The 22,975-nt window shown below is 36.3% G+C and overlaps 1 protein-coding gene across 8 annotated transcripts in view; it reads left to right on the top strand.

Annotated features, from left to right (window-relative positions):
• Nucleotides 1-22,975, top strand: part of AFG2A (AAA ATPase AFG2A) — a 328,111-nt gene that overhangs the window by 6,969 nt on the left and 298,167 nt on the right. For all 8 annotated transcript variants that reach the window (XR_015767779.1, XM_028102266.2, XM_088021049.1 and 5 more), the window contains exons 4-9: nt 3,339-3,397; nt 4,006-4,650; nt 5,592-5,721; nt 5,994-6,050; nt 9,410-9,533; nt 11,852-12,107. Coding sequence is in view for 7 of the 8 variants with exons in the window: in XM_028102266.2 (XP_027958067.1) it covers nt 3,339-3,397; nt 4,006-4,650; nt 5,592-5,721; nt 5,994-6,050; nt 9,410-9,533; nt 11,852-12,107 (1,271 nt within the window). In the remaining variant the exon portion in view is untranslated. The remainder of the gene's footprint in view (nt 1-3,338; nt 3,398-4,005; nt 4,651-5,591; nt 5,722-5,993; nt 6,051-9,409; nt 9,534-11,851; nt 12,108-22,975) is intronic.

Here is a 22,975-nt window from a genome sequence, read left to right as displayed (position 1 = left end):
TCACGGCTGTTGTAAAGGAGGGAGTAGAGTACTGTTAATAGGCAAGAAACAAGTTTTAATCAAGACTGTTCCAGGGGCGCCAGGTGGCTCAGTCGGTTAAGTGTCCGCCTCTTGGTTTCAGCTCAGGTGTGATCTCATGGGTCATGAGAGTGAGCCCCTCACCCTCCCACTGGCTCTGCGGCTCAGTGGGGAGCCCACTTGAAGATTTTCTCCTTCTGCCCCTCCCCTGACTCATGCATGTGCTCATGCTTTCTTTCTCTGTCTCTCTCAAATAAATAACTCTTTAAAAAAAAAAAAAAGGACTTCAAGCAAAGTACCCGTTTATATATTTTAACTCGTTGATTATTCAATCTAATAAAACAGTTATTTCTGTCAGACTTTGAAATAGTCCCTTACCAAAGACTAATTGAATCACCTTATCAATACAGTTAACGTTTATCACTGATCCTCTTGGATACTCTGTATCTAATAGGATTGTAATTCAGTTTGCATATGCAAGTCTTACCAAAATTTGCTTACAAAAAGCATCTTTTGATACTTTAATACTACCTTACTAACAGTTTGGGGGGTGTGTTTATATGCAAGAATCACAAAACATTTAACAATCATTAGCTTGATTTTATTTATTTTTTAAAATATTTATTTGAGAGAAAGAGTGCGCGCCAGTGCGTGCGCAGAAGCAGGGGGGAGGGGCAAAGGCAGAGGGAGAAGCAGGCTCCCCCCCCCCCCCCCCCAGCAGGGAGGCGGATTCGGGGCTGGATCCCAGGACCCTGGGATCATGACCTGAACCGAAGGCAGACGCTTAACGACTGAGCCACTCAGGTGCCCCTCATTAGCTTGATTTTATTATGTTTTTGTCTCTGTTGCTACTTTTGTAGATTACAGGCTTGAGCGTCATCATATTTTTTTATAAACCAGGAAACTTTTTTCAGAGGAATTAATAACATTTTAACTAACAATAAAATAAAAGGAAGAGGGAAAAGAGAACTCAACATGTGTTGTGCACCAGCACACACAGGCACACACACTTTTTCCCCTCTTCTCTCATTTAATTCTCCTGCAAGGTGCCCATATTGTCCCTTTCTTAAAGATGAGGAAATAGGCTCTGTGAGTTAGGTAGTAGTTCTACTCAGATTAAACAGTATTAATCTTTAGACTGTTCTGAAACAGTGCTGCAGGTTGCAGTCACCAGTTGACTGGAATTTTTGATATCTAACTAGTGTGACCTCTTCAGGGCACAGCAGTCTTAGGTGGTAACAGTTGTCTACTACAGAGGAACTGTATGTTTTAAATGGAAGCTTGGTTTTTAAAATTTTACTAAAAAAAAATCTTGTGTTTTAAATGTGGCAACAGAGCTTAGATAAGAAACTTAATTTCCAATCAGAAGAATCAGTAATTTTATTCTGATTAAATCCTTCAGTTGCTTCTGAGTTTTATTAGTAAGGTTAGGGCTCCTTCTAGTGGAAGTGATTTTATCTGCACCCATTCTTTTTTTAAAAGCAAAACTCAGTATTTTTACTCTTCTTACACATATTTCTAAATATCTTCTATTCAGAGTTTAATAAATAGGAATGATTTAAGTAAGTATAACTGGTTTCAGAGTTCTATAGACAGAAGTGAATTTAAGCATTAAAGGAGCTACAACTTCCTACATAGTCTATATGTACCTTTGATTTGAAATTTCTTTCTTGTTCTATTTTTCTCTCTCTCCTTTTTATGAATATGCAGTCAGTTTTCATTTTTAGCGGCAAGTATGTGCTATAAAGTTGCTGTGAACACTACATTAGCAAATACTGAACCATTGCTCCTAGGTTTATATTTAAATGTATATTTAATGTATATTATTTGCAATATATACTAATATTAATATGTTTAGTGCATATTTAATATACAAATATGTATGTCTTATATACATTATAATCTTAAAGCAACTAATTCTGATAGATTTTATCTTCTTTATTGTATAAAAGAGAAGCAGTAGTTTAGAAGTGTTATGTGACTTGCCTGAGGCCACCTCACTAAGAGATGTCAGAGTTGGAATTCAAATCTCCAGCTGGCACAAGACCTGGGACTTTTTGCTGTACACTGCACTGCCTCCTACTGTCTCCACTCTCCATCCTCTTGTTACCTCTGAGAGAATTGAAGCAAGAGTACTTTCTCAGCCTCAGCCAGGAAAGTGCTTAGCAACTCGAATTTTTTTGCATGTCTATGACGAGGAAAGCTCTGCTAGTATTGATTTTAGGGTTACAAATAAATTTTAGCAAGTAGGTGAATCTACAAATAATGAAGTTGACTTTGTTGGTTTTGTTTTTTGCTGATAAAGTATTTGGAGAACAAGGCTTAGATTTGGACCAGATGGGTCTGCTAATATACCTCTTCCTGAGCTAAACTATTGCTTCTCCACTGATCTCTGGCAGAGCTCTCAACTGTGGGCCTCCTCTGCTGGTATGGGCTACTTGCATGTGGGGAAGAAGGAAAAATGCACATATTCTGAGAACTCTCCAAGGACGTGTCTCTTTACAAGTGTAATGATTTTTAGATATACCTACTTCCTGTACTCAAGCAACCTTCTAGGAAGATAGTCATTAGTAGAAGAAGGGGTTCTCATTTTTCCCCTTCTGGATTAAATTCCATTATGCTATTACTCTCCTTTTTTCTTATTTCTACCTTTTCATGTCCTATCCTATAAAGGACTTAATTTTCCTGAAAGTTAATTTATAAATTATAGAAAGGGAATGAAGTAAGCTATTAATAAAAGCCTTTCTCCAAGCTAGGCAGTTTCAGAAATGGAATGATTAATTCAGGCTGGTGTTTTTCAAATGTTTTTGGCTATGACACACAATAAAAAATACATTTCATTGTGATTCAGTGTATGCATGCATCCACAGATACAGGGCACATACGCACTCACATGTGTAGCTGTAAACATGAGTATATAGATGTGTGTGTGTAAGATGTGTATGTATAAGGAAGTAATGCTTTTCTAAGCAGTATCTTCCCTTTCTATGTGTGATATACTTTGACATTTTGTATTCTATCAAAAAAAAAAATGCTGGATGGGATTGACTGAAATGATTTCATGATCCACTAATGGATGGTATTCAGTATTTTGAAGAACATTAGTTTAAGTCATTAGGACAGCAAATTGCAAATGATATTTTCATGGCTATAAGAAGTATCTGAGAAGCACAGATCATTCCCAAATTGTATGAACCATTTCCAGTTTGTAAATTATTCTTTTGACTAGGTCTGTATTACAGCCATGTACTTGTAATTTTATATTACATTTAGTTTCTGGTGTACTTAATGCTGATTTCTATTTCCCCCACCCTTTACAGTGACAAAAATGTGGATATTAATAAAGAACAACTGACTGGTTGTCTTCTGAGAAAACTAGGTGAGGCATATATTTTAAATAGTTTTTTAAATTGTAAGAAGCAAGGTAGCAGTAAATAAAGTAATGTGTCTTTGAGGTCTTGTATAGATCATAATTTTCTTCAACATAATATGGAGAGTGTTCTCAATGAATTCATGTTCTTTTGGGATGGGAAGTTTTTTCTCCCCAGTTAATTGGCCGCTGAGCATTGGAGAGAATATATGACTTATCTGTGGACAAAGTCAGTGGGAGAACTGAGACTTTTAACCCTTGAGCTTTGTATTCTTTTCCAGTGAGAAATGTTATCTTGGAGTACTAGTTAGGTGTGCCATTTCAGGTTCATTTATTATTGGGTGTGGACTGTCAGGTTATTCGTTGATACAGTGGATAGAATCCTAGATGTATTGAGTGTGGAGAATTGTAAAGAATTATCTTGTCCTTCTGTCTCCAGACAGTGCTCTATCAAATGAGAATTGTCTCTTTTTCGGCAACTATTTTATTAATACTCTTACCTTTGATTTAGTCTTTTCAGTCAGACAGTTTTGTTAATAGATGGAATAAATTACTGTTTAAACATGAAATGGGTGAAAAGCTATGCTAACACATATATTTAAAAAATTATTTTCTAGATGGCAAGATTGTTTTACCAGGCAACTTTCTGTATTGTACATTCTACGGACGACCATGCAAATTGCAAGTGTTGCGAGTGAAAGGGACAGATGGCAAGATATTGAGAAGGCCTCAGAATGACTCTGACATTGATGCCCAGGGAATGGCCTGTGAACAGTCCAGCATAGAAACCAGTACCCTGGATGTATCCCTACAGCTAAGCCAGTTAGATCTGGAAGAGCCTCGGGACCCAACATCAAGCAGTACTCCCTGCAAACCAGTAGATGACAGAATGATAAATAAAGCTAGTGACATTTTGTCGGATGTTACCCAGAGTCCTGGGGACAGCAGCAGACTTGGACTAGGGGAAGTCCCAGGACTTAAATGTAGTTTTGAGTCAGCCAGAGGAGGAAATGAGCAACTTGTCAATGAAGAGAGATTGCTAAAGTCATCATGTGTGGGAACAAAGTGCAACACTGATATTTTTTATTTTATTTCTTCAACTACAAGAGTCAATTTTACAAAGATTTGTACAAATTCAAAAGAGCAAGACAACCAATTCAAAGTAACTTATGACATGATAGGAGGCTTAAGTAGTCAGCTGAAAGCAATTAGAGAGATTATTGAATTGCCTCTCAAACAGCCTGAACTTTTCAAGAGTTATGGTATGATTTCTTCAGTGTATTGCACCAAAAGCATTAAATTCAAATTAAAAAACAGTTGGCTCATTCCACTTATATAATAATTGCTAACCTTCTTTTCTTGTTTTTCTTTCCTGAGTGGTAGGTATGGTAGGAGGTGTGAGTTGCTTTGGGACATGCCAGTTAAGTGAGCCTTTTTCCATGCTTGATCTTTTTAGGTTGTAATGTGAGTTAGTTGCAGCCTTCCACAGTTGTTTGTATTAGGACTAGAATTAGTATCTTGTCATTCTAGATCAGCTGTAATGACCAAAGAAGTAAACCAAACATTCAAATATGTTAGATAAAACTTCTTTGTTAGGAAATATAATTGTGTGCAGATCTCTTTGCATTGAAGCAAGTGGTAAAGGGAGTGATTGGCTCTTAGGAAACTCAGGGCTTCCTGTGTGGTAACTGCCCAGATCCTCTGCATGTATTTGGTGCCTACCATCTCTTTCTCTGCCTTTTCATTTTTCACGAATCTTTGTATATATATAAAGATTATAAAATATATGAACCCTTTGATTAACGTTTTGCTAGTAATGCTTATATAGTCTAAGGTGGCTAGTTGGATGAAAATGAGGATTTATGGCTTGCTCTGGATGCCCTTGTTCTTGTCTGAGCTTTGTGTTCTGATCATTGAGCTTTGCTGTGTGGGATGGGGCGTGGCAGTTGTGTGGCTGGTGTCCAGCCAGTTTTTTACCAGTGTGCCTGGCCTGTCTATAGAGAGAGAGAAAGTCATTGCTGGAGATCAGTGTTTGGGCCAGTTAGTACGTTTTGGGGGGAGGGGGCTGGGGCAGAAAGTCTGACTCTTACTTTAGTTTTGTGATACAAGGTAAATTTATATTTTATAACTCATATTTGCAGTCATATGACAACACAAGAAACCTAATAATGCTGAATCCATTTTTCTCTTCTTTTTCTTCTAGGAATTCCCCCACCTAGAGGAGTGTTACTCTATGGCCCTCCAGGTACTGGAAAGACAATGATTGCCAGGGCGGTTGCTAATGAAGTTGGAGCCTATGTTTCTGTAATTAATGGTCCTGAAATTATAAGCAAGTAGGTGCATAATTTAATAGAATAAACAGTGTTATTAAATCACTTCTTAAAAGTGATTTTTAAAAATGACTGCATAGCATTCTGTCTGGATATTTCATATGTTGAAATACTTTAAATTTGCTTTTAATTGTGTATACAAATTAAGTTTGGAAAATAATTTTTGAAAGCAATTTTAAGTATTCTGGAAGTATTTGAAAAGTTAGATGAGCCTTTTTAGACAAAACTTTAAAAACACTAAGAGTTGATCCTTAAATGTATTTTATTTGTTACAGATTCTATGGGGAGACAGAAGCAAGGTTACGTCAGATATTTGCTGAAGCCACTCTACGGTATTTACGTTTAGATGTTTGTAATTAGTAGTCAAGTCTATGTTAATCAAAGTAGAGTTACTAACACTTCATATGAAACATGAAAGAAAACTACAAAAATAATACTGATAGCACTAGAAATGATTGTAAATCTAATGAAGTTGTATTTAATCTGTTTTTATCTAATATTGTTTTGGAAGTTTGATCAATGAGTTATTGAATTACATAAAGTAGGAGAACTAAGACAGTGTTGTATGATAAGTCATAGGATTTTACTTGAGCATATATATATATTTATGATTTTCTTTCTTTAGAGTACCTATAGTACTTAGGCGTATCCAGTTTGTGTTATAGTAGCCCTTTATGCTTAAAACTTTTATTATAGTTTGCTTCAAAGGGACAATTTTTAATCAATAAAAATCAATAAAAAATCAATAATCAATAAATCAACAATCAATCAAAAAATCAATAATCAATAAAAACAATTTTTATTGATTATTCCTCAGTTTAGACTACCATATTACAATGCAGTGAGTATAAGAGTGTGGTCTATAACTTGGTCTAATATATTCATAATAAGGCTATGTCCCTACCATTGTTTTGGTATTCAACTTATCATAATTCAGCTCTCATCAAAAGAACTTTCATTTTTTTTTAAAGATTTTATTTATTTATTTGAGATAGAGTGAGAGCAAGTGAGAGAGAGAGCGAGAGAACATGAGTGTAGGGGGAGGGGGAGGGGCAGAGGGAGAAGCAGGCTGTCCACTGAGCAGGGACCCCAACATGGGAATCAGTCTTAAGACTCTGGGATCATGACCTGAGTTGAAGGCAGACGCTCAGCTGACCAAGCCACCCAGGCACCGCCAAAGAACTTTCATTTTTAAAGTTTTTTTTTTTCCAGAGATAGCAGATGAAATAAGGTAGTCCCTTATAAAGTTGGTAGTCCCAATACTGAAAATTTGAGAACCAGTGGTATACCGTATAGTGTAGTGTGTTTTCATTGTTGTTTTGTTCCTGGCAGTTGAAGCTTTCTATTGTGAGAGAATTCACACCTTTTTATGGGAGAACTGATCACCTTGAAAGTTTTTTTTTAATAGGCCAAAAAAAAGAGAGAGAGAGAGCACATTTGGAATTTCTATACCTTGGACTTTACACCTGCTCCAGGGGACATCTCTGGCCTCAGATTCTGAATTGATGCAATCATAACAATTTACTGGGTATTAGCGGGCAAGGTCTGTTTGGGCATAGACTCATCTCATGAGCAGTAGACTATTCTTTTTTTTTTTTAAAGATTTTATTTATTTATTTGACAGAGAGAGACACAGCCAGAGAGGGAACACAAGCAGGGGGAGTGGGAGAGGGGGAAGCAGGCTTCCCGCGGAGCACGGAGCCCGATGTGGGACTTGATCCCAGGACCCTGGGATAATGACCTGAGCCAAAGGCAGATAGATGCTTAACGACTGAGCCACCCAGGCGCCCCAAGCAGTAGACTATTCTTAATAGTCTGCTTTTTATTGAATTCAGATTTGCTAGAATGTGATGAATTAATAAATTGGGTTAGAATTAATGTAAGGTTTTTCAGTTTAACATCCAATTGTCTTTGTCTTTAATATTATTAACTGAGTCCTAAATTTAATACATTGCATTTCTTTTTTTAAATTAAGTTTTTATTTTAATTCCAGTATAGTTTACAGTGTTGTATTAGTTTCAGACGTACAACATAATGATTCAACAATTCCATATATCAGCCTGTGCTCCTCATGACAATTGCGCTCCTTAATCCCCATCACCTATTTCACCCTTCCCTCTGGTAACCATCAGTTTGTTCTCTATAGTTAAGAGTCTGTCTTTTGGTTTCTCTCTCTCTCTCTTTTTCCCCTTTGCTCATTTGTTTTCTTTCTTTCTTTCTTTTTTAAGATTTTATTTATTTATTTGACAGAGAGAGACACAGCGAGAGAGGGAACACAAGCAGGGGAGTGGGAGAGGAAGAAGCAGGCTTCCCACCGAGCAGAGAGCCTGATGTGGGGCTCGATCCCAGGACCCTGGGATCATGACCTGAGCCAAAGGCAGATGCTTAACGACTGAGCCACCCAGGCGCCCCTCATTTGTTTTATTTCTTAAATTCAACAGATAATCATATGATTTTTGTCTGTTACTTATTTCACTTAGCATTATACTTTCTAGCTCTGTCCACGTTATTGCAAATGGCAAGATTTCATTCTCTTATATGGCTGAATAATATTCCATAGTGTAGATATACCACATCTTCTTTATTCATTTATCAGTTGATAGACACCTGGGCTGCTTTCATAATTTCACGATTGTAAATAACGTTGCTATAAACATAGGGGTGCGTGTATCCCTTTGAATTAGTGTTTTTGTATTTTTTGGGTAAATACCCAGTAGTGCAGTTGCTGGGTTGCAGGGTAGTTGTATTTTTAACTTTTTGAGGAACCTCCTCAGTGGCTGCACCAGTTTGCATTCCCACCAGCAGTGCATGAGGGTTCCTTTTCCTCCACATCCTCACCTACACTTGTTTCTTGTGTTGTTTTCAGCCGTTCTGACAGCTGTGAGGTGATATCTCATTGTAGTTTTGATTTGCATTTTCCTGATAAGTGATGTTGAGCATCTTTGCATGTGTCTGTTAGTCATCTGTATATCTTCTTTGGAGAAATGTCTGTTTGTGTTTCTGTCCATTTCCAGTTGGATTATTTGTTTTTTGGGTGTTGAGGTGTATCAGTTCTTTACACATTTTGGATAGTAACTCTTTACCGGATATGTCATTTGCAAATATCTTTTTCCATCTAGTTCTGTTGATTGTTTGCTTTGCTGTTCAGGAGCTTTTTATTTGATGTAGACCCAACAGTTTATTTTTGCTTTTATTTCCCTTGCCTCAGGAGACATCTAAAAAAATGTTTCTATGGCTGATATCAGAGAAATTACTGCCTGTGGTCTCTTCTAGGATTTTTATAGTTTTAGGTCTCACATTTAGGTTTTTAATCCATTTTGGATTTATTTTTGAATATGGTTAAGTTTCATTCTTTTGCATGTGCATTTCAATTAAAAACTTAAAAGTATTCAGTTTCAATCGAAATGCAATAAATCAAATTTAAAAATCAGATGTAGGGGCGTCCGGGTGGCTCATTTGGTTGGGCGACTGCCTTTGGCTCGTGTCATGATCCTGGAGTCCCGGGATCGAGTTCCACATCGGGCTCCCTGCTCAGCGGGGAGTCTGCTTCTCCTTCTCCCGCTCCCCCCCTCTTGTGCTCTCTCTCTCTCTCTCTCTCATTCTCTCTCTCAAATAAATAAAATCTTTAAAAATATAAATAGATAAAAATCAGATGTATATTAAAGAATTCATTTTACTTGTTTGTTTTTAGGCACCCATCAATTATTTTTATTGATGAACTGGATGCACTTTGTCCTAAAAGAGAAGGGGCTCAGAACGAAGTGGAAAAGAGAGTGGTAGCGTCACTCTTAACACTGATGGATGGTATTGGTTCAGTAAGTATAGCACCAGTATTGATTCTGTGTAGGAAAGGGTTGACTCCTAATAATATGTATGTAGTAGCAAAAAGTATCAAATATGTCTGAGTTTTGGGGTATTCTAGGATAGGGAAAAATATTAAAAAATAAAGGAAAGACCCATAAAATAATTTTCTTCAACAGTTACCTTAGTAACTTCTAGGAGGGTGTACTGCCGTGTTTTTCTAGCGTATAAAATAATATACAATGATGGATTTCTTTTGTAGTAAATGGTATTAACTTAAAAGCCTGAAGCATAAATCAGTAAGGTTCAGATCAATGAGAAATTTCGTAAGTCGTATATGCTCATGTAAAAATTGATTCTTTTGGGGCTTTAAGTTTAACAAGTGAAAGGAAAGAGTAAGAATAATGGAAAATATGTACAACATTTAAAAATAATCTACCCATGTTACCAGTTTCTTTGATAGGGCATACACTCGCATATTAATAAAAACTATGTGCTGATTATGAAAGGAAGATTCATAGGAGTAGTGACAAGAATGAAGAAAAATTCTCTCAGACCCCTGACAGCCATTTACCAGATACATTTCTTATGCAGGATTGTAAATAACTCATTTTTTTAGAGTTATAATATGTTAGAACCAAAAGAAATTTTAGAAATTGTGTAGTCCCAAACCCTCCTTTCTTTGCACATTAAAACCTGGATAGTTAGAACTTTCTGGTTTTTACTACCTATTGGTAGAAACTAAACATGTGAAAATAATGTGAGGGTTGGGTTTTAAGTCTCCATTATTTGCTAACATGTGTTAGTTTTTTTTAAAAAACTTATTTATTTTAGAGAAAGAGCATGAGCGCTTGTGAGTGTATGTGCGCAGGTCGGGGGAAGGACCGAGGGAGAGAGAATGTTAAGCAGACTCCCCACTGAGCGTGGAGCCCAGGTTCCGTAACCCATGAGATCATGACCTGAGACGAAATCCAGAGTCAGACACTCAACTGACTAAGCCACCCAGGAGCCCCAACATGTGTTAGAATTTTAAGAGTAACAGAAGAGTTGATACCTGAGGGAGGCTGGATGACTACCTGGTTCTTAGTCTTGGTGCTGTAACTTGCTGTGATTATGTCCCAGGTTTGGTTCTCAGCCTTTAAAATTGGAGAATTCAATGATGCTAGTATGTGGGGGGTGGCAGGGCTCTGAGGACTGCACCACAGTAACAACACTCACAAGAGACATACATAAACTGGGCTGCCAGTTTGTCTGTTTACAGTAAGTAGAATCATTAAGCCGACCAAATATCTTTGTTTATGGATGACTCTTTCCACCTTGAAGGCTAATATGAATAGAGAGCTGTATTAGAAGAGTTCTGGTGAGTATGAAATCAGATAGAAGGCTTCGTTTTAGAGGATCTTAATTACTACATTATCGCTGCCTCTTTTTCTGCTGCTGGGATAGGTCTGCTGTGGACTTGTGTTTTTGCCTTTACGCAGGAGTGGGAGCATGTGACATGGATGTTTTAGTATGAAAATGCTTAAGGGCCTGTATTTGTCTTCTAAATTCATAATTCATGGATTTATTGTAATCCATGCATTTTCTCTTGGCACAGCCAGTATAAGTGAATAGGTTTGAGCTTCCTTACTTTGAATCACATGTCAGTTAAGCTTGTCTCTGTGAGATTATACGTGGGTCATCAGAATAAAATGTTGGATAATTTTCACAGATGGTTGATCATTATCTTAGTTCTTTATAATTTGTGGTTTCAAATTTCATTCCTATGTGAAAAATTCATATGTATTCAAGGGTGGCTGATACTCAGGTGTTGGTTATATCGTCTGTATTTCCCGGAATTTAAGCATTTATCAGAATAAAAAAGTACAGTCCATATATGAATAAGATTTCTTAGACAACTGTATAATAGAGCCTTGTTCTATTTGAATAATATGCAGGTCATAGTCTTTGCTTTAAAGTAGGGGAAAAGGACAACTTAAACAAATTAGAACAACTGTATGGTACAATGTTATATGTTCCTATTTACGAAATGGTGAAGTTTAGATGCCAAGGGTGGGAGAGACATCACTTACTGTAGTTGGAAAGGTATGTAGTGGAAAATTTTCTAGGTGAGGGAATATTTAGGCTGAACTTAGGCAAATGTGGGGTGAGTAATTAAAGTGTAAAGGATAAGACTTAGCAGCCTGGGCACTTAGATCTTGTTTATATAGCTAGTGCCTATATATATATATATATATATATATATATATATATATATACATACACACATACACACACACACACACACATATATTAGAAAAATGTGTAATTTATTCTCATTTTATTTTGTAAGGAAGGAAGTGAAGGACAGGTGTTGGTCCTTGGGGCCACAAATCGCCCTCATGCCTTAGATGCTGCACTTCGAAGACCTGGACGATTTGATAAAGAGATTGAGATTGGAGTTCCTAATGCTGCAGATCGGCTAGATATTCTCCAGAAACTGCTTCAAAGGGTACCCCATTTGCTCACTGAAGTTGAACTGTTACAGCTGGCAAATAGTGCTCATGGATACGTTGGAGCAGACTTGAAAGCCTTGTGTAATGAAGCAGGTGAGAGTGCTTTGCTACTGTGAGTCTGTATTGATGGGCTTCATAAATCTGGTTTATTTACATACTTACAATTTATATCTTATTTCTTAATGGAAATAGCTAATTTTTTTCTTATCATAAAATATATATTTATTGAAAACTAGATAATTCAGAAAACTATAAAAAAATAAAAATCACTCATACCTCCTAAAGGTAACCCACTATGACAGCATATATCCTTTCACACTTTTCCTAAGTACACACAGACACACACATACATATGTATCAGATGCCTTAACGGCAGTATTGATGATAACTATTTATTGATATTGTGCTATGGAAATTAGGGAGCAGTGCCTACAGGAGGATCAAAATTTTCCTTAAGGAGCAGCTTTGTATTTTTTGAAGTGCTGAAAAAGTACTTATCAAAATCTAAGAATTCTGTGCCTCAGAGTATGTGATGGTGATGTTTAAGTCTGAAAATGTATAAGGACTGTTATTAATCAGTTGACTCTTTGACTTTAAGAACTTCACCACGGCATAAACTGTCTTTGCTTTGGAAGCCCTTAAGACGTTTTAACATTTGTGTAATTTTTCAGAGTAATTTTAACCATGAAAAATGTATTCAAATCAGGGCAGTTTTTATAAGCTATTGAAATATTTCATCAGGCAAATAAGAATTTACTGAAAAAATACCTGATTGTTGTTTTTGTTTTTGTTTGTTTGTTTTTTGGTCCTAAGAGGATGTGTTTATTTTCTGGTAACCTCTAAAGGCTGTTCCAGTTTGTGACCTATCCAACAATTATAAAAGGTATTTTTAAAAAAGGTTAGCCCTTTTAGGTAGTGGAAGAAATTGAATTTTTGAGTTGGAACTTTAGTTATTTTAGAGCTTTAGTATAGAAATATGGTAACTTCTTCCAAATTATTGATTCATAGTTAATATAGTAGGCTTTAAAAACCCTTCCTTAAGTCCTTTCATCTTTCTAATCTGGCTCTATATGTGCAGAGAAGAGAATATAGAACAAAAAACAGGTTGGAAAAGAAAACTTGGGAGGGATATTTAGGGGTCTTTGAATATCTTACTCTTGTTGGAGCAAATCAGTTTTGTTTTATTCTTTTTGAGCACTATCACAATTTCCATGTTAGAGGACTCACAATTGGGGAAAACTATAGGTTATGTAGATTACAAGGCAAACGTAAATATTCTTTTGGGGCATTTTAGTCTAGGACAGGTCCCTTTCTAACTAGTTTCTTGTGCTTTGCAAGAAATTGTGGATTTAGTCATGGAAATGAATTCCTTAGCAATCAAGAAGCAGAATTATCAGTGGATAACTTTGCTTCCTTCATTCCGTTAGGTGAAAATGAAGAATGTGGATTGCTATGTAGGTATTGCTTTGGACTTGCCCATCTAGGCAAGGATTCATTCTTCAGTATCCTTTCATCAGACATTTTTTTTACTTTCTCATATATTTCATGCACTCTAGAAGGCTCTGGGATTCTTGCTGTCCAGAAACACACAGTCCGATGAAAGAAAGAGATTTGTGAATAACTACTTACACAGTGAAATATGTACTCATAAAACTATGGAGAATGTAGTGACTTTCCCTTTGGGGAAAGGAAATGCTGTGGTTATTTAGAAAAAATCATATCTAAGAAGAAGCTTAAAAAAAAAGTCCTATAGACAGAATGGGGGGGGTGAGAAGGTGGGAAAGGGTAAACATTTTTTTGACTGATCCTCACATCAACCCTGTGATACAAGTATCACGCTCAGGAGAGGTCTCATAGCTGGTATGTGGCAGAGTTAGGGTATAAACTTAAGGTCATTTTATTCCAAATCTGTGCTCTGCATCAAAATTAAATCATAAAACACACATTTTTGTCAAAGTGGTGTAAGGCTTTTTTAATTTAACTTTTTATTTCAAAGGTAAGTATAGTCCATAAATTTTGTCCTAAGACATTGAGGGGAAATGTGATCATCTAATTTACATACTAGATGTAAATAGGACCATCTACTTTCATGGGCACTATAGTACCCCCAAGAACTTTAGGAGGATGACAAGAAGATTTGAGAGATTTCACCCTTTACTATGTTACATTAATTGGAAAAGTGAGCGGATCAGAAGGAAGGATGGAAAGGGGCCTTCAACCTGAAGATAGATAGATAGATAGATAGATAGATAGATAGATAGATAGGTATGTGGGATATACTTGGCACATACGAGCAGTAAATAAATATTAACTTCTGTTAATGTGACTTAATAGTAATTTCAAATTATCAGTATTGAACTGATTTTCTTTTTTCCTCTAGTCTAGCAATGAATTGGTTTATGAGAAGATAGTTTTTAAAAAGATTAGCATTATAAATAAAGTGTCCAGTAGGGAAAGTATGTGGTTTTGTGTATACTGTCTTAAATACTTACGTATGTTGTGTTATGTAGTATCATTCTCTATATAGCAGAATAAAGTTTAAGAACAGTGTACTAGAATTTTTTTGCAAGGCATTTTTCTAAAGAAGCAGGGAATGTAGTAGAAAACAGATTGTGAGAGTTGGACAGACCTGCTTTTAAAATCAGGCTTGTGATCTTGGGCACGTTCTTTGCCTTATCTGAGCCTTAGTTTTCTCTATTGGTAGATTTAGGCAGTTGTGGCAGATGATATCTAAGTGTTCTTGTAAATATGATATTCCCTAGATATAAGGGAGGACAAGAAAGAAAGGGGGGAAATCAAAAGGAAAGGATAGGAAGGATTAGAAAAAGGAAAGGGGAAAATAAATACCCAAGTTATTTACTAAATGTGTGCTGGCCTTATTAGCTACTTTCTTCTTACACCTGACATTTCTGCCCTTTATTATGTTCTCTTTTGTACCTGTTTTTCTGAATAATTTAAACATAAGTGATTAGTCAGGGCTTTCTTCCCCAGCATTCTTAGAGATAATGCCACAAAGCAGACTAGTGTCAATTGTGAAGTTAACTGCATTTTCTGATTGAAACAATTTTATAATTTCTGCCTATGGACTTTACTTGAGTAAATTATAAATTTGGTTAATAGTGCAACTCAAAAGGAAAGATAAAACAACTCTAAAACTCGATAAGCATTAAAAATAGTAGGATTACACATAGACATAAGCATATCCTACATACTGAACACATGGGTATCTCCATATATTATGAGGTATTATTGAACATAAGAATAAACTCAGCTCTGTGGTAAATTTGAACTAGTCTCCTACTTATTCTTCACGAAATCCACATTCATTTCATATGTTCTCCATTCAGGATGGATCACCTGGAGCAGAGGTTCTCAGACTTCACCATTTATCAGAATCTCCTGGAGAGCTTAGTAAAACAGATTGCTGGGCGTGCTCCACTCCAGGAGTTGCTGATTCAATCTTGGCTGCTGCTTGTGAATTCTAACAAGTTCCCAGCCGATGCTGTTGGTTTGGGGACCACACTTTGAGAGCCACTAACTTAGGACTTTGGTTCTTAAACCTCATTATGCATCGGGTTCACCTGCGAAGCTATACACACATTGCCTCTCCATGTTTAATTAAGGGAAGTAGGGAACTGGAGCCAGTATTTATGTTTCCCAACTGATTTTAAAGCAGCCAGTCTTGCAGTTGCTGTGAGCAAATATTCTAAATTATTGGTTTAGACCAGTAGTTCTCCAGTTTAAACCTGTCTAAGAATCACTTGTAGAGCTTGTTAAAACACAATTCTGGGCCCCATCCTACAGGTTCGTTAGGTCCAGGTGGGGCCCAAGAATTTGCATTTCTATAAAGTTATAGGAGATACCAATGCTGTGGGTGCAGGGGCTATACTATGAGAAGCAGTGATCTTGGCCCACTAACCCTGATTTTTGGAGACTGTAACTGATTTAAATAACTGGATAAATTTAGAGACTGTAAATCTCTGCCAACCTCTGATGGTGTTGAGTTTTTCCCAGAGTGTTTATGTGACAGTAATGTACTATTCTGAACTATATCATTTAACTCTCCTTCTAGGAGAAAATAAATGTCTAAGTTTGTCTTGTAGGTACATATAATGGTTCTGAATAAAACTTTAAAATGACAATTCTGAAAGATAGAAAAGCTACAATTAAGGGAACAGTTAAGAATTAACAAGAATACAAATAAAAATATAGATATATGTTTTTCCTAGAATGTTTGCTTGCTTAAGATTTGTGGACCTGTGTGTTCTTTGAGTTTTTTGTGCATTGGCTCTCTGATGATTTTTCTTCTTCTTGGACTGCCTTCTAGCCAGAGAAACCTTGCCCTTTTTAACAAAGGGTGGTACACAGATGTCTAATAATAGCATACGTTGAAGTGGTTCAGAATTTCATATGACCTAAGTGAATTATGTTTCCCATTGTTTTTGTAATTTAAAGGTTATTGTTTGTGGGATACTAATACAAAAGATCAAAGTCCCTGTAGAATATATTTGTGCATGCTTTTCCAGAGGCTAGAAGGTTTACAGTCCATTCCATAGTTTGTGAGAGTAATACTTCATCTTCTACAGTGTGCTTATATCAGTTTTTTAATTTTTTATTCCAGTGTTACTAAATATTTTCTGTATCTTTTGTTTCCATAATGAATGTGAAAATTGGAAATACTACAGTAGTGTTGCTTTCAACACTTGGATCTTTTATCTGAGCAGATACAATGTTTAATGTTGAGCATTGGGTGTGAAACTTACTTTCAAATGTTATGTTTTTTTTTATAATTAATTTTTGAGCTAGAGTGTGGTTTGATATGTTGTGACTTGTCCAAAAGCCTAATGTTTTGTAGCTCACCTTTTTAAGCAAAGAGCAGCTGCATTTTGAAATGTTTTATCTCAAGTGGACAAGTTGTTTACAAGTTCAACTCTGACACATCCTGACATTTAATGTCTATGTTTGTATTCTTCCTGGGATTAGGCTGCCTTTCTAATTAATTAGTTGCATAGCCTTTTATTAATTCCTTCAAAATTTATAATGTTTTAAATTAACAACATAGATAAGCATACCACACTTTTTTGGAAAACATGAAATGTTAATTATGTAGCAGAGACATGAATTATATAAACTCTGCTGAATGTTAGAAGATGCTTAGCAACAATGTTTTCCAAATATAGGGATTTATTATAAACTTACCCTTCTAAGGCTGCCTGTGCCATTTCAAGAGAGTGAATATAAATAGAGCTTGATTTCTTCAAGAAGTGGACTCAGTCATTTTGTTTACAGTGAAAGGAAGTACTTGCTTCACATCCTAAGAATTTATCTTTAGCATCCTTGTTGATTACATATCATTTCAACATGTTCATACCAAATATTTGGGCCTTGATAAGATAGCATCACAGACAGGAAGAATTAAAAGTCTTATTTAAACAATGATTTTGTCATTATTACACTTAAGTAGGTCTAAGTAACAATCCTGAGTCTAATTACTATAACATAACTTTTTTTGAGGTGGAAAATTTTATCTGTCTTATACCAGAATTCAGAGATATTTATCTGTTACTCCCCTCTCCCACCCTTCACTAGCTAATTTTAACAGGAATTTATGGAAGATCTACTATGTACAAAGTATGCAACTGTCCAGCTCTTACGAAAGGATTTTTCTAAAATTTTCCACCATTTCTTGAATTCTGCCAATGTTGTTTTCTAAGTTAGAATTAAAATATTGATTCTGCAAAAATTCAGTATTTTTAAATGAAGTTCAGGTAAGTAATGGTGTTTTGTGGTAAGCTTATGGTGAGCTGTAGATTCGAATGCTACACTACTCATTTAATTTCTTATTTTCTGTTTCCCCACCTGCTAACCAGGGATACCATATTTTTTTAAGAGTTCTTAGGAGGTTTAAAAATGTAGTCTGGCTGCAGTAGTTATGATTTATACAGAAGCTCATAATGTCACTGTCTCTCTTTAAAAAAAAATCATATTTTGTGTGTATTTGTTCATTTCTCTGGTGGATGCTTATTTTCATTTTGGTAGTACTGGTATTTTATGGAGTATTCCTGGTTATCCTAGTACTGGAGATGTTAGGGAAATCTGGCAGAATCCTTTACTTGCTAGAGAAGTAATTTTTCCTGAATTTGGATCAGTAAAAGTCTTGCCCATCAATAACAAAATGCAAACTAGAGATAATTTGATAGGACTTGTTTTGGGGTGCCTCCATGACAGATTTTCTTGCTGAACTTGGGACCTCTCATGTCATACACAGGCAGAGTCGCAGACTCTTCCTGCCCCTCCCCATTCCACATTGAGTCTGCCGCAGGCCTGCAGTACAGCAACAAAATTAAATTGATGTATCACTATCATCTTTCTTTAATTAATGCTTCTTATAATGGATCCTATCTTTATTCATTATTGTAGCTGGGTAAACAAGCAGTAATTATGCAGTGTAAAATCTCAAGAAACAATGAATTTTCTCCTCTGTTTTGTAATTATGAAATGTAGTGATAGTTTTATCTGTGATGTTGTGAACAACACTGCATACATACTGTGGATTTTTTTTTATAAGAGGTAGAATTTTTTTTTTTTTTTTTTTTTTGGTCAGTGAATTGGGTATCTTAATATTACTTTTGTTCTTCATTTGAAATGACTGAAGCCAAATGGTTTGTTTCAGAGAAACAGGTGGTAGTTTTGATTCTGTGTAAGCTCTCAGTGATATATACCATTTACTTCACTAGTGGAAACTTTTCTGAGTTGTCTTGCCAATATAAAAGTAGGAAACTTGAGGAAGGGTTTTCTTCCTAATTAAAGCAATCACAGAAATAAAAAATCAGTCTGTCTAAGTAAGTTATTTCTAAGAGTTATTTTTTATTTATTTTTTACTCTTTCTTTATCAGATTCTTTCAGCTTGATTTTCAAAATTTATTCAGAATTTGAGCTTTCAAAAAAAACTGAACTCTTTCTTTTGCTCTTGTCTGGACTATGGTGTTACCTGCTTCCTGCCCAGTCTGTCTACCACCTCCCAACCCTCCTTATCCTTACATTATCTGAGGTACAGGACTGAATTGCAGGCTTTGGAGATGAGAGTCTTGGTTAGAGATAACTGTCTGCAGTTAGATGGTGATGGAAGCCATTGAAATGAATGAAAATCACTTAGACTAAGTGGAATTCAGACATTTATTCATTTATTGAGCCACACACTGCACTGGGTGCTAGGTCTGCCTCAATGAACAAGATGGACTTGGACCCTCTCCTCTTAGAGCTCAGCGTGCACAGGCAAGTACTGCAGAGTAACAGGTAATCACAGTACCTGTGTGTGTTGTGTGTTTGTAAGTGATCAGGGAGGTTTTAGAATGCTAATAAGGAGAGAAGAAGGGTCCTGGGGAATACCACCATTCAGTGTTTGGCTTGTTAGAAAAGATCTGGTAGGGGCGCCTGGGTGGCTCACTTGTTAAGCGTCTGCCTTCGGCTCAGGTCATGATCCCAGGGTCCTGGGATCGAGCCCGGCATGGGGCTCCCTGCTCGGCGGGAAGCCTGCTTCTCCCTCTCCCACTCCCCCTGCTTGTGTTCCCTCTCTCGCTGTGTCTCTCTCTGTCAAATAAATAAATAAAATCTTAAAAAAAAAAAAAAGAAAAGATCTGGTATAGAAGACTGGGGAGTGGCTAGGAGATGGGAAGAGAACCAAAAGAAAATGGTGACCCAAATGAGGGAAGATTGCAGAGAGGAAGCAATTAAAATTAATATTGTATTAGTTACCACTAATCCAGTGTGTTAGCCATTGCTTGAATTGCCTTACACATATTAATGCACTTTTTAACTCACCGCATGCCTTATAAGGTTATGGTCATTTTATAGGTGAGGAAACTTAGGTCGGAGAGGTTAAGGAACTTTCCTAAGATCACATAGGAAATAAGTAGTGGAGCTAGGATCAACAGTATTCGTGACCACAGTGACATCAATTGCTTAATTTCTTACCTGGGAAATCATGGGGGCCTGGGAAGAGAGTAGTTCTAGTGGGGTCCTGTGGCTAGGTGCTCGACTGTAATAAATTGAGAAGTGATTGAAAGTTGAGGGAACAGAGATAGTACTTGTGAACTACTTTTTAAATTTTAATGTTGTGTTGTTATTTAGAGTTTTGTACCTTCCGGAAAAAGGGGATGAATATAGTGGCCTGCCCTCTGCCTTTGCCGCATCTGTGCCCCTTTTCCTCCTCATGTCAAAATCAGATCAGGTTATATTCCATCATTATTTTCCTGGTTCTTCTTCTCTGACCTGGGCCTTGCTGTAGTCCACCAAGCCGTAAATCTTCATCCTGTCTTGACATAAGAATTGTGCTGTAGTCAACTATCTTTTTTTTTTTTAACTCAACATTGTAACATAAGTAAATAATTTGATATTAAAAATTTGAAACTAAAAGCTGTATTTTTAGGAAAGTTTGTTAAACCTGGGACTGGTGAAGTGAATTTATCTCGATGTTTTAGAACTAGAAGACCCTTTCAGAAATCATTACTAAATTCCCTTATTTCATAGATGAGGACAGACTATGTGGTCCATCCAGGTTCAAGCAGTGGGTGAAATCTTGGCCCAAGATTCAGGTCTTGAGACCAGTATGCCTTGTGTAGTGCTACTACTTTTAAAAGCAACTTTTGAAAGTGATAGTGGCTTCAGAATAGACCTGGCTTCTGCAGTCAGCCTGCATTACACCAATCACTTGAGGTTAAATAAAGCAAGAACCACAATACCCTCGGGGTGCCTGGGTGGCTCAGTTGGTTAAGCCGCTGCCTTCAGCCCAGGTCATGATTCCAGAGTCCTGGGATCGAGCCCCACATCGGGCTCCTTGCTCTGTGGGGAGCCGGCTTCTCCCTCTCCCTCTGCCTGCGGCTCCCCCTGCTTGTCATCTCTCTCTCTCTCTGTGTCAAATAAATAAATAAAATCTTAAAAAAAAGAAAAAGAACCACAGTACCCTCTTTGAGGGTATTTTGTTTGATTTCTTTTCTATTAATGAGCAGTGAGAAATGGAACTCTCCCAGTGATGTATCAAGTGATACTTATCACCTTGTCTGTTCTTAATACTGAGTTGAGGGAGAGTAAAGACTCCAGATAAAACAGAAATTTTCTATAGTTTGGATATTTAAAAAATATATTTTAAAAAAGGAGACTTAGATTTTATTGTAGTTGCTTTCAGTCATCATGTGCCTGAGGAAATTTTACATTCAACTTTTATAATTCAAATCTGACATCCAGATGCCATGTTTCATGTTACTTTGTCATATAATTAAATGTCTGTAGGGTAAGTAGTAATTCTGAAAAGCATTATTATTCCTGTGATCAGTTTAAGCTCATTGTTAGTTTCCAATGAAGGAACTTAATTGCAGTCTCAAAAATAATGTCATTATTTAGTAAGCATTGGGTATAAAATTGTCGATTCCATATGTGTAAGGCAAGATGATATTTGTTGATTGAATTTGGAGCAGATGGTTTTGAAGAACATGAATTTAGAGTAATTGCTCTTATCCGGAAGTGATTATTTCTGGATAGTGATGCAGAGCTTGAGGGGGAACATGTTTTAGACTGGAAAGAATGTGTTGGCATTAGGCTTGCCTGAGGCATTTTGACTCTTCTTCATTGTGTCTTGTTTTCCATTCTCAAAACTTTTGAGAGCACTGGAAAATAGAATAATTAAAACAAAATGACCCAAATTTATTGTTTAATTAACTACACCTGTTTTTTGTCTCTTAAAGTTGTTTTTTAAGAACATAGATGTACTGCTTCTGTTTTTGTTTACATTTTAAAAATTAACTTTAAACTTAGTAAGGAGAGGAAATGTCATAGATTGCTTGCCCTAAGCTATATTCGCTGATGGTGTACATGTGTCCATTTGCTCCTCTAGGTAATTGTGTACTTCTGGTTTATAAAAATATGTGTATTTTTTAAAAATTTAATTTCTTGGCAAAGATTCTAGTATGGCCTTACTAGGAATGGATGATGTCCAGTCATTTAAGCTTAGCATCATAGAATTTTAAAGCTGAAAAAATAATTTAGATAAAGTATATTTTATTTTTTCCATTTAATAAATTATTGAGATAACATATGACCAAAGAGGCTAAGCTTTATATAGTGACACCTGAGCTAGTGGCAGATCTAGGACGACAGAGAATTGGTTGCATTAATAATAGCTCCAGGGATCTTTAATTTTTGCAAGCTCTGATATACATTTAATATTTAATTCATATAAATTCTGTTTCAACTTGTACATTATTTTCAAAAAGCATTTGTATAAAATAGAATAGCTCTATATAGAGTCTAGAATCATGGAACCTTAGATTGGGAAAGAATTAGAAGGCCAATGGCAGGAATTTCATGGATCCCTTAAATTTTTATAGCTTGTACAAATCTGTAATTTTCCATTTTTTTTTTTTAAGATTTTATTTATTTATTTGACAGAGAGAGAGACAGCAAGAAAGGGAACACAAGCAGGGGGAGTGGGAGAGGGAGAAGCAGGCTTACCACCGAGCAGGGAGCCGGATTCCAGGACCCTGGGATCATGACCTGAGCCGAAGGCAGACGCTTAACGACGGAGCCACCCAGGCGCCCCTCCATTTTGTTTTTTTTTTTTCCCCGTTTCTGACAGTGCTGCATGTTGTCTTCTCAAATATCTGTAAATAGATTAATAGAGATGGATTTAGGTTTATTTAAAACATGTTGTTTTATGTTTCTAAGTGTGAATTCTTTTAAGGACAGGGGTTTTGTCTTTTATTGTTCTACAGGGCCTCATAATCTCTAAAGTTATGCTAATTCTTGTCCCTATGCCTTTGTGTATACTATTCCCTCTGTCTAGAATATTCTGCTGCCTCTGTGGCCTCAATTCTCACGTTACCAGTTTAATATCAGCTCATTTTTCAGGTCTGACTAGGTTGGACCCACATTTTAGTCTCTCTTCATTTGTGAAATAGAAGAATATA

Source organism: Eumetopias jubatus, unplaced genomic scaffold (genome assembly GCF_037043125.1).
Source record: "Eumetopias jubatus isolate StellerSeaLion01/CBP00866 unplaced genomic scaffold, mEumJub1_p1.0 scaffold_2, whole genome shotgun sequence".
Classification (NCBI taxonomy): Eukaryota; Metazoa; Chordata; class Mammalia; order Carnivora; family Otariidae; genus Eumetopias; species Eumetopias jubatus.
The sequence above is the reverse complement of the archived record's forward strand: the minus strand, read 5'-3'. Positions and strand labels throughout refer to the sequence as shown.